Here is a 12,021-nt window from a genome sequence, read left to right on the forward strand (position 1 = left end):
GTAGGATTCTCTAGAGAAAAAGAAAAAGTGTGTGTGTGTGTGTGTGTGTGTGTGTGTGTGTGTTGTCTTAGGTAGGAGTTGAAAACAGGGTCACACTGCCTTCCAAGTTGGCTTAGAACATTGTAAACTAAACTGGGCTTGAATGTCTATAAACCTCCCTGTTAAATCTTGAACCAGGTGGCATTTCTGGTAAACCCCACCAATCACTTACAGAATAACAACAATTCTCTTTTAATTATTCCTAAATATTGAAGCTGTTACACTTCCTAATTTGTCTCATAAGACAGGTATTCTCTAATGGCAAAATCAGTAATAACACAAAATAACAAAACAGGTCCATGTTCCTTATGAATAATTTCTGTAGTTTGGATCTGAAGTTCCCCAGAAGCCATGTGTCAAATATCTGCAGACCACCAAGTGTGGGTTAAAGACAATTAGGAGTCAGATGTTAGCAGAAGTAAATTAGGTCAAATGGTTTATAACCTTGAAGGGAACACTGGGACTCCAGTCTCTTCATCTCTTCATCCATAACCTTTTCCAGTTGTTCCTCCTTCATCCTCCCTCCCCTTTCCCCATTCCTTCCATCAACCCCCTTGCTGCCTCCTCTTCTCTCTCTCCTTTCCCAAAATCAGGGGAGAACAGGTCTGAAATCAACATAGTCAACTGATCATAGGCTGCAGCTTCTGAAATTTTAATATAGTATATATCTTCTGTCCTTATAAATCACTTATGTCAAATCTATTGGAAGCTAATGCAGTACTTATGCAAAAAAATTCTCCAAATAATAACAAAATGTAATCAACATATGAAAGTGATTAAATACCATCAATGAAATTTATGCCTAGATTATAAGCATACTTCAACATAGAAATCAATGTGATATACAGAATTAATAATCAAGAAACACATGATTATATCAATACAGTACTTAATAATGTTCAACGCCATTTTGTAAGTTTAAAGACATTCAACGAACTTAGAGTAAAGATATTTCTCCAAAAAAAGTTATGCAATGGCTAGTAAGTATCTAACAGCTCCTCAGAATCACTATTTTGAAGGAAAATAAAAATTACTGTGAGACACCATTTCACACCTTTTAGGCCTACCTTAACCAGCAACAAAACACAACAGGTTTTGATGAGGCTATAAAGAAATGGGAACACCCATGTGTTGCTTCTGCACATGAAAAGTGGTGCAATCTCCACAAAAACAAGAATGGCAAGTATTCCAAAACAAAAACACAGAATATGGTCCAGCTATTCTGCTTCCAGATTCATGAAGCAAAGTGAAAGATCACTCAAACAGAAACTTGGATGAAAATGTCCAAAGTGGTTTTATTCATAAAAGCCCAGAAGTGGAATATACACACAGAGTAATATTACAGTCACAAAAGAATTCAATTCTGATAAACAGTTGGGCCTTGAAACATGCTAAGTGAAAAAATCGAGACACAAAAGGAATCAGACATTGATTCTCCATCTTTGAAATGACTTAAAGACAAATTTATAGAGGCAAAGTATGTACTAGAACTTATTAAAATTGGACAGTGAAAGAGTTATTGTTTAATATAAACACAACTCATGTTAGGGGTTTGCAGATGACCAGTTATGCTGGTTGTCAACATTACATAGAAGCCTAATGTTATTGACCTTAAACTCAGCATTTTAAAAATATAATATTAATAAGGTTATATTACCTATATTTTGACACAACCAAATGACTTTAAAATTCTGCGTTTCTATTAATGTCTCACATGACACTTAGGTGCTGATTTGGAGACACTGAGTTATAAAACTTCAGTATGGTGGAGAAGGTGACGTTGTAAGCTCCTCAGGAAAAGAAATGTCTTTTAGATTCTTGTAACTAATAGTTAGTTCTTATATAAGCTCAATATTTTGAAAGTCATTTGTAAATGAATTAGCAAGACATATAATATATCAAGATAATGTATTTGTAAGGTGAACCAAATGTTGTCTATAACACAGATATTAATAGACAGTAAACACAGAAGGACATCCTAGGGAGCAGAATGAAACAGTACGATCAGAGCCTCATGTAGGCTGTTGCATATTCTGTCAGTGCACTGCTGATGTACTAAGTAATTTTATTTTATTCAGATATTTTAAAAGACTGGAACTAAACAACAGAAACTATGTGTGCAATCATTGCAGACTGTTTTCAAAGAGTATTTATTCTGCTCATTGGATTTTCTTTGCTCTCATTATTTCCAACAGCAACATCATAGGAGGAACACCATGTGCTTTATACATGGGACTTCATCACTGATTATATCAGATAGTACAGCTGTCTGAGCAGAACACAAGGTTGGCTAAGCACCAACATTAAAGGAAAGTTATTTGATGAGGAGAAAAGCCACACATGAGTCTTGTGTGCATGGACAACAGATCACATTCTTACTGAGGTGAGGTTTAATACAACTTTATGTTATAAATGTGTAGCTTGTATTATATAATTGTTAGTTTTATAATATGTGAATGATATTTACCAACTTTCATGACTTTCTTATTTTATCGCTTTTCTTATGTACATATTAAATTAGAGATACTATAAAGTTGCTGTGGAAAGTGTCAGTATCTATCATACTCACTATTGGGACACAATAATTCATTAGTAATGTCATTATCTGAAAGCATATTAGCACAGCCATATTCTTTGGTACTATTTAATTAATTAGTAATTCTACTCTACAAGTTACACCCGTATCTTTAGAATCATCTCAGCACAGGGCGATATGCCTTAACAAATGAGTCTGATCATGGGCATATTTCATCAGCAGTGAAATAATAACTTATGCACACAATGATGGGCTAACGACAAGTATAACTCAAAGGAAGGATGTGTTGTTGTGCTTAATACAGCTCAGGATGTGTTGTGCTTAATACAGCTCTAATGACAAATAGGTTTCCAAAATATTCTAAGTTTTAGTACTAAAAATCTACTTATGGAGGAGTATCTAACTTGATAGTTGGTGAAACAGAAAACTACCCTCTTAGAATGCTAGATATCAAAAAATAATATTCTACATTTTATAGAAAGTCCTAAGAATCAGGTAGCTTCAAGGTTTCCCCTGTTAATGTCAAATCAGGGTCAAAGTGGGAATGAACTTTAGTATCTGGACAAACAGTACATTTTCCACTTTAGATTCCAATTCTAAAATTACAGTTAACTCCAACTCTCAGCTAAGAATGAGGTGAAGGAGTCACAAATTCAATAACAAAATATGAACAAGATCAACTATCTAAGCAGAAGCTTGACATGCAAGGAAATGAAGTCAGGGTGCATTTTGAGCACCTTCTGTGGAAAACTATTTAAAAATGTAGCATGGTGTTGTATGCCAATGAAGTGAAAATTTCATTTACTCATGCTATATTGTTATTATTGTTTTATTTCAGGAGAATTAAACTATAAATAATATGGCACATTCTGAAAGAGCCAACGGGTTACAAGAAAATAATCAGAGATATGGGTAAGCTTCCACTAAATTCTACATTTTTTTCCTGAGATTTCAAACATACATTATCCCTTTCACAGCTGTAACCAAAAAAAAAGTTTTCGTTTTCAAAAGTAACAATGTTTGTATTTAGCTGTTCTTTAATTGTTATTACCATTAATACAATTGTTATTACAATTGCTTCCACATTGGTTCCAGGACAGGTAATTGCTACAGAAATTGTTGAGTTAGGAATTCATATATCACCTCTTTTGAATTTCTTGTGGCACTATATAGAGTAAAGGAAAGGTGGCTGCATAATTTCATTTCACATTGATAGACCCTTGGTTCCATATGGTACGTGTATTTTCACTAAATAGATGTCTTTGTGCCTATGTACAGTATACTGTTTTCTACACCCTGGGTGTAGAAATACGTTTGCGTAGAGATACAAAATAGAGTTTTAAATAAATCCTATTTCCACTTTTGCTATTTAACCACAGGCTATATTTGCATACACATTCTGTAATGCTAGAAAGCAACTCTCTAGCCCACATGGTTTATTAAGAGGAAATATCCAGAAAAGGATCTCCCACCATTTTAACAGTTTTCAAGCATTCAGCATTCAACCTGCCCTACTCAGCCTATAATACTCAGAATCACAATTGTGACTGTGAGTGTAACTTGTATTTCACATAAAAATAAGATCATACAATATTTGTCTTTCTGTGTCTTTTTAGTTGGTGTAGTGCTCTAGATTCTTACGTGTTTTCACATATAATTCTTTTTCTTAAATGCTGAGAGGGATGAGATGCATCATATTCCTAATACTAGGAAGGCTGATATAGGAGGATCTGAAAGCCAGACTAGACTACATAGTGAGCCACTATTGAAAGAAAGAAAGAAAGAAAGAAAGAAAGAAAGAAAGAAAGAAAGAAAGAAAGAAAGAGAGAGAGAGAGAGAAAGAGAGAGAGAAAGAAAACAAGGAAGGAAGACAGGAAGGAAGAAAGAGAGAAAGGAAGGAAGAAAGGAAGGAGAGAGAGAGAGAGGGAGAGAAAGAGAGAGACAGAGAGAGAGAGAGAGAGAGAGAGAGAGAGAGAGAAAGGAAGGGAGGAAGAGAGGAAGGGAGGGAGGAAGAAGATAGAGAAATAATTTAGTGTGCACTGCTCTTTCAGGGGATCCAAGTTGGGTTTCCAGCATCCACAGATGGTTGCTCACAACTGCCTATAACCCCAGATCCAGGGGATCCAACACTCTCTTCTTACCTCCATGAGCACCTGCACATATATGTACATACAGAGAGAGAGAGAGAGAGAGAGAGAGAGAGAGAGACTTAAAAATTAAAATTTTAAATTATTTTTTGTAAAAAATAAGGGATGAAAATAATGGTTTAGCAGTTAAAAGCATAAATTGTTCTTACAAAGAACCCAGGTTTGGTTTCCCACCTGATGATTCATAACCAGGGAATCTTGATGTGCTCGTCTGACCTCTGTGGGTACCAGCCACCACACGTGATACACATACATGTATGCATACAAGACACACATACATATAAAACAAAAATACATGAATCTTTAAAATACAAATAAGCTTAAGGGAATATTACTGTGCTGTGTGTTAGCATTTTGTCTAAGCTCCGCCCCATAGTTACCTGGCAATAGCCAGGTATGCCTGACTCACTATAAAAGGGGCTGCTTGCCTCCTCTGCCTTCTCTTGCTCTCTTGCCTTCTTGCTCTCGCTCTGTCCTCTCGCCCTTCCCCCTCTCTCAGGGAGAGAAGAAATATGTTTGGTGGAGGTGCAGTCAGGTGTGGGGGTGCCTCCATAGGCCCATGCTGAGGTATCCCTTCACCCTCAGAGCCACACGGTATAGCACAGAATAGTTTGTTCAGGGCATGTGGATGGGAGGTGAGAGGGTAGTAGGGACAGAGAAAGGCAGAGAGAGAGTAGAGGAGTAGAGAAGTAGAGGCCAGCCATGAGCACATGGAAAGAGATGTAGGGAATGGGAGAGAGGGGGAAGGGGTGAGAGGACAGAGCGAGAGCAAGAAGGCAAGAGAGCAAGAGAAGGCAGAGGGGGCAAGCAGCCCCTTTTATAGTGAGTCAGGCATATCTGGCTTTTGCCAGGTAACTATGGGGTGGAGCTTAGACAAAATACTAACACTGTGTATCCATGCCAAATATTTATTATGTACCCATATTTGTTACCTATCAATATTTGTTATGTATCCATACTTGCTATGTATCCATACTTATCATGTATCCATATTTGTTACGTATCAATATTTCTTCTGTATCCATCTGCTGATGGGCCTTTCAGGTTTTGGCAGTATGAATACTCCTGCACTAAACATGGATGCGCAGAGAACAACTCTTCAGCACATTGACCTTATTCCTTCCAAGGCATAATTGTAGTGGAATTACTGGATCATTTGGTTATTTTATTTTAGTGGGGTTTATATTCATCTTTTTATTTTCAGTTATGTGTATGAGTGTGTCTGTGTGTGTGCAGATGCCCTGTGGAGGCCGGAGGGGTCAGATCCCTTGAAACTGGAGCAGCCCTGTGTGGGTGCTGGGACCAGGTCTGTGATACGCTGGAGGGATGGTGCATGCTCCAAATCACTAATTAATCTCTCCAGCCCAGTTGTTTGCATTTTCGTTGTTGTTTTGTCTTTTGTTTTGATTTTTGAGACAGGGTAAAAGGTTTTCACGCGCAGCTTGTAACAGATCACAGCAGACCAGAGGGTTCCACGAGGGGAGGTATATTCAGGAGATAGGAGGGAGAGCGGAGAGGTAGAGGAGTGGAGGCCAGCCATGACCACATGGAGAGAAGGGGAAGGGAAGTGGGGCAGGGAGACGGCAACCTGCAGGCGCTAAGTCGAGGGGAACAAGAGAGAGAGGAGGGGCCAAGCAGCCCCTTTTATAGTGGGCAGGGCTACCTGGCTGTTGCCAGGTAACTGTGGGGAGGAGCATACCTGGCTATTGCCAGGTGACTGTGGAGGTGGAGTTTAACAGACTACTAACACAGGGTCTCTCTGTGTAGCTTTGGGCTGTCCTGGAATTAACTGTGTAGACTAGGTTGGCCTGGAATTCAGAGATACCTGCTGTCTCTGCCTCCTGAATGTGGGATTAGAGACATGCGTGGCCATGCCTGGCCTTATTTGCCGATTTTTGACATCCCTGTACTATTTTTCACATGGCTGAATTTGTGGCTATTATTAAAATTTTTAAAATAAGTATTGGGGACACTTTGAAAGTCAAGAGTTGCGTCCCACACCTGAACGGGCATATGCCTCTAATCGTTTGATGTGGTTGTTATTTCCCCATATTGTTGAGCTGTTTTCTTATAAACTGAACATTCCTTCTCTGATTTCTATACCATTGATGGCAACATAAGGGAGCAATGAGGAGACAAGTCTATTTTAGATTTCGTTTGTACATTTAACCGTCACCTGTGGACCAAATAAGCCGAATCGTCAGCTCATATTTATCAGCATCCTAATGCCTTTGGAGATGAAAATTCAAGATTTAGATTACATCCAAGGTCAATCCCTAGCTGTGTAAACTAAGACTGTTCACTTCGGATCAATTTACTCTTCTATGAAATGGTCATGGCACTACTGACCTTGTTAGTTTACTACAGTCGTAAACCACAGAGGGAGTAAAGAACACCTCGGAAAAACTGAAGTGAGGAGGTGGCTAATTTTGCTGGTTACTTGGTGGGACTGAGAAGCTACACAGCTGACTTACCTTAGAAGAGACAAGACTAAAGGACGATGCTAGAAATCAGCCAGTGGCGAGAACTAAAGGCTAGATTGAATGGTTTTGAAAAGCTGGATTCCAGGAATATGAGGGTTAGCTCTGTTCTAAAAATCCTGACAAGATTCTGAAGAGGTGGACAATGCTCAGTTTGCACTAGGAACAGAAATGTGGGTGCTTTGGGCCATATAACTTAATTACTGAATGACTAACTTACCTCGGGTTGCTTCCCAGCAGAAGCAACACACAAGGCCTGTGAGCAGAGACTCAGACAACCTTGATGTACCTGAGCACCCAGACTAAGCACTTGCACATTGGCAGCCTGGCCTCTGACTGGAAGCCAGTCTGTGGCTCCTCTCTTGTTTCTAATAGGGAGGAAACCAATGCAAACCTTGTAAAGCTTGTGAGCAAGGAAATGTTCTCCCTCAAATGAAATTTATCAAGTGAGAAAAGCTGAGGTTGGCCATAGAAAAGGGGTTTACAGTTTCAAAGCACTGTGGTTTTTGTTTATTTGTTGGTTTGTTTTTGTTTGGTTTGGTTTTTTCAGTCTATGCCTCCTCCTAGACACCAGCCAGTACATAAATTAACTATTAACCTGAGGCAGGAGAAGAGACACAGAAAGGACTTGATCATGGTGACAAAAGTAGCACGCTCCAAAACTGGAGAAAAGACAAGGAAGGGCAAGTTTGCCATAAGTTACACCTTTTACTTCTTGTCTTTAATGTATTAAGTGTTTCAGAATTGTGCATGCTTGATACAAACTCAATGTACAAAAGTCACATGATGCACTTGAGTGTCCTTGAAATGTGAGCTAATTTTCAAAGGGACAACAAAATTCAGAGCATCCCATGCAATGCACCTGATAGAATTCAGTTCCTGTAAAGATCACAGCTGTTCTTCAGCATTCTTGTTAGAGGAGACTGTTTGTTTGTTTTTTAATTCATGCTTGGTAGGATGCTGCTGTCCTAAGGACACAAGAACAGGTGCTGGTGTAGGTGTGAAGCAGCAGATCCCTCGTGTACTGTGGTAGGAAAGTCCTGGAAACTGTGCAGCCTTCTTTGAAAATTTAAAAACAGGGCTAGTGAGGTGGTTCAATGGGTAAAACTGCTTGCGGTCAAGACTGATGCCCTCATTTCAATTCCTGATCCCCACTTTGCAAGGAAAGAAATCCCAAAAGTTCCTCTACCCCTCCATTCATGTGTTATGGCAAGCACACACATACACACACTGAAATAAAACCTTTTAAATATAATTTAAAACCGTAATTGGTGTATTCTTTAGACCCTCTATTTCTGGGTCTATGTCCAAAAAGATTGAAAGCAGAGTGTACATTCATAATCAAAGACGCATTGGTAGCAATTGCCAAAGCGTAGAAGAGATTCTAGCATGTGCTGACTGATGTGAGGAGGACATGCAGTCCAGTGAGAATAGCAATCCGCCTTAAATAGTGGAGGACATGGAATACAGTGAGAGTAGCAATCCACCTTAAATAGTGGAGAGGGACTCTGAAACATGAAGGAAACTATCTTGCTAAGTGAGTGATTCCAAGATGAGCCTTGAAGATATTATGCCAATCACAAAAGGGGAAGTACTGTATGATTTCACTCAGCTGAGTCACTCAGTTATCAGGTTCACAGAAGAATCAGAGGGGTGGCTGGGGAAATAGGACAAAGAGAGGTGTTCAATAGGCACAGGGAATCGGTATTGTGATGAAAAGAGTTCTATGGATGGCATGAAAGATGTATTAAGTGGCCTCATTGTCTCAGAGTGGTTATGAAGATGGCCTCTGCTCTGTATATTCTAACACAATTTAACCATTTTCCCTCCAGATGTATGTATTCACTTCTATACTGACAGCCACTGGCAACTTCAAAAGTTTGTACTTCCTGTCATTAAATCTGCTTTTCACATTTACTAATTTGTACGAACTTGCTGCCAAAGGTAGTATTTCTTTGGCACGCTTTGGCAAAACGTTAATTGGAAAAATTATACAAATCCTGTTCACATTGTACTTTTTCTATCTTCGTATTTATTTTTTAGACCTCTGCAAGAACAACTGCCTAAAGCAGGAGATCAAGCTGTTGGGCCTATTGAGATAGTAAGTAAAACCATGATACACAAGTGTGTGCATTAGAAAATTATAGAAATTGGCAGTAGCACATGGAATGTTGTCATTTATTGGGTAGTTTACATCCTCTATGTGAAAAAAAAAAAGAAATAGAAAAGGATTCATCATAGTGTCTACCACAGTCGGTGTTCTACTGCAGTGAAGAGACACCATGACCAAGGCAACTCTTCTAAAAGAAAGCATTTAACTGGGACTTGCTTATAAGTTTCAGAGGGTCAGTCCATTGTCTTGGCTGGGAGCATGACAGCAGGGATCATAGTGGCAGGTAGGTGTAGTGCTGGAGAAGTAGTTCAGAGCTACATCCTGATCCACAGAAAGAAAAAAGGAATAGATACTGGGCATCATGTGGGCTTTTGAAACCTCAAGGCCCACCCCCCAGTGATACACTTCCTCCAACAAGACCACACTTCCTAATCCTTCAATCCTTTTAAGCAGCTCTACTCCCTTGTAACTAAGCATTCAAATATATGAGTCTATGGGTGTTATTATTTAAACCACCACAGTGACTTTCCAAAATGACAAAATAAAAGAATCTCAAAGCTCCACAGTAAATGATAAGAAAAATGTGCAGTCTCTGCATAATGATATCAGCTTTCAGCAGCATAAAGTTCCAGATGTGATGGGCATAAATGCTACCTGAGAGTGTTCAACAGCATGGACAGTTATACACGACTTTTGCTAGGTTTACCCTTGGAAAAGTTCCAATATATAAGCATTAATTTATGTCATTAGTATCAAATTTCTTTTCTCAAGTAGCCTTTTTAATGATATTTTTATTCTTTCAGAAGTTTATAGATGCATATAATGAATTTTGATCAATTCCACCAATGCCTTCTCTTTCAATTTTTTTCCCTATCCCATCACTGCTCCCTCCCCTCTCCCTCATATGTCCTTTTATAAAAAATCCACTGAGTTCTCTTAGTGCTGCCAATATGTGCATGGATATAGGACCATCTATTGGAGCATTCATCATCCAGGAACATCATGCTTGAAGAAAACTAACTCTCCCATTCCAGGAAACCATCAATTATCAATGGCTCCTGAGCTAGGGGAGGGATTTCATGGACCTCTCCTAACTCTGTGCTGGGATTTTGTCTAGTTTATTCTTGTGCAGGTCTTGTGCATGCAGTCCAAATCACTGAAAGTCCATCTGTGCCATAGCCTTGTCATGTGTATAAAATACTGCTTTAGTCCACTCATCCATGCCCTCTGGATATTTAACACCAGATCTTTTACAACCTTTCTGCTTCCTCTTCTACCATGATCCCTGAGCCTTGGAAAGAGGATACCTTATGATATAGGAGTCCCACTTAGACCCAAACATTCCAGACTCTTATTCTCAGCATATTTACCAGTGGTATGTTGCTGTCTTAATTACCATCTACTTTAAAAAGAAGTTTCTCTGATGACAGTTGAGAAATGCACTAATAAATGAATATAAATATAGAACTTGGGAGATGATGCAGTAGATATATAATATGGCGTTTTCTTGGGCCTACTATCTAAGCAGGTGGCTCTGTTTACCTCTGCTGTCATGGTCCATCATGGTCCACAGCCAGAGGCCACAAGCGCGCCACCGCTAGGAACGGCCACCCAGAAACATCGGCCCTGCCACCCATGAGATATCAGTGTGGGAGATGGCTCTGTAAATCTTCCACGCTGTCTCCACAAGGTTGGGCTGAGGCCAGACCATCCCGCCATCCACATGGTACCCAATATAAAATGAGACTCTAATGCTTAATGATTAACCAAAGGCTTTATATGTTTGGTAGTGCTCAATTAACAAGATGCTCACATAATTAGAAGTGTTAACCAATTGACTAACCTAGATCTAAGTTACTACCCAGGACTGCTCTTGGTCCAAGCATGATTCTCCATCTTCCTATATCTCTGTCTCTCCCTTGCCTCACTCCTCCTCCTTCTCCTCTTCCTCTCCTTACTCCTCCCACCTTAGCTCCTCCCAACTTGTAGGGAAAATTTCTTGCTACAGGAGGACAGTATAATACTATGCCCATAGAGCAGAGTTATAGAATTAGGCTCTGCCTTAAAGTCTGCAACAAACCAAACCATTGGATTTTTCCCAGTTGACTGTACCATGCATGAGTTATGTGTTGTAGAACAGGCCTTAAATCCAATCAGGAAGTGGCTGTTTATGTCCATGATGTTCATACCACTATTGTACTATCAGACATATCTTGCCAAGACCGTTATTGTAACTCACAGAGTTTACAGTTGGGTAAGATTGTTGATTACTTTTCTCCCCAGTAGCTGAAATAGAACCTTCTAACACTGTGAATGCTAGCCAGAAGTGGAGCTTTCAATGGAGCAAAAAGTATTGAGTATGCCGGGTGGTGGTGGCACACACTTTTAATCCCAGCACTTGGGAGGCAGAGACAGGCAGATTTCTGAGTTCGAGGCCAGCCTGGTCTACAGAGTGAGTTCCAGGACAGCCAGAACTACACAGAGAAACCCTGTCTCAAAAAAACAAAAACAAAACAAAACAAAAAAAAGCATTGAGTAGGGTTGGGGGTGGTGTGTGATAGGGCAGGGTAGATGAGAAAATATTAGGAAAAAATATAAGGGATAATTAACTCTAAAAAGTTTTTAAAACATCATATGGACACCCACTACTGTAGAAGCTTATGTATGTATGTATGTATGTATGTATGTATGTATGTATGTATGTAT

At 39.3% G+C, this 12,021-nt stretch overlaps 1 protein-coding gene across 1 annotated transcript in view; it reads left to right on the top strand.

The window, feature by feature from the left end:
• The first annotated feature begins 2,361 nt into the window (after positions 1 to 2,361).
• The window catches only part of Abcb5 (ATP binding cassette subfamily B member 5), an 88,080-nt gene continuing 78,420 nt past the window's right edge, over positions 2,362 to 12,021 (top strand). The window contains exons 1-3 of the mRNA XM_028773202.1: positions 2,362 to 2,422; positions 3,414 to 3,487; positions 9,246 to 9,303. Of these exons, the coding sequence (XP_028629035.1) occupies positions 3,435 to 3,487; positions 9,246 to 9,303 (111 nt within the window). The 5' untranslated portion in view covers positions 2,362 to 2,422; positions 3,414 to 3,434. The remainder of the gene's footprint in view (positions 2,423 to 3,413; positions 3,488 to 9,245; positions 9,304 to 12,021) is intronic.

The sequence above is a fragment of the Grammomys surdaster genome, unplaced genomic scaffold (genome assembly GCF_004785775.1).
Source record: "Grammomys surdaster isolate TR1022 unplaced genomic scaffold, NIH_TR_1.0 223, whole genome shotgun sequence".
Taxonomy (NCBI): Eukaryota; Metazoa; Chordata; class Mammalia; order Rodentia; family Muridae; genus Grammomys; species Grammomys surdaster.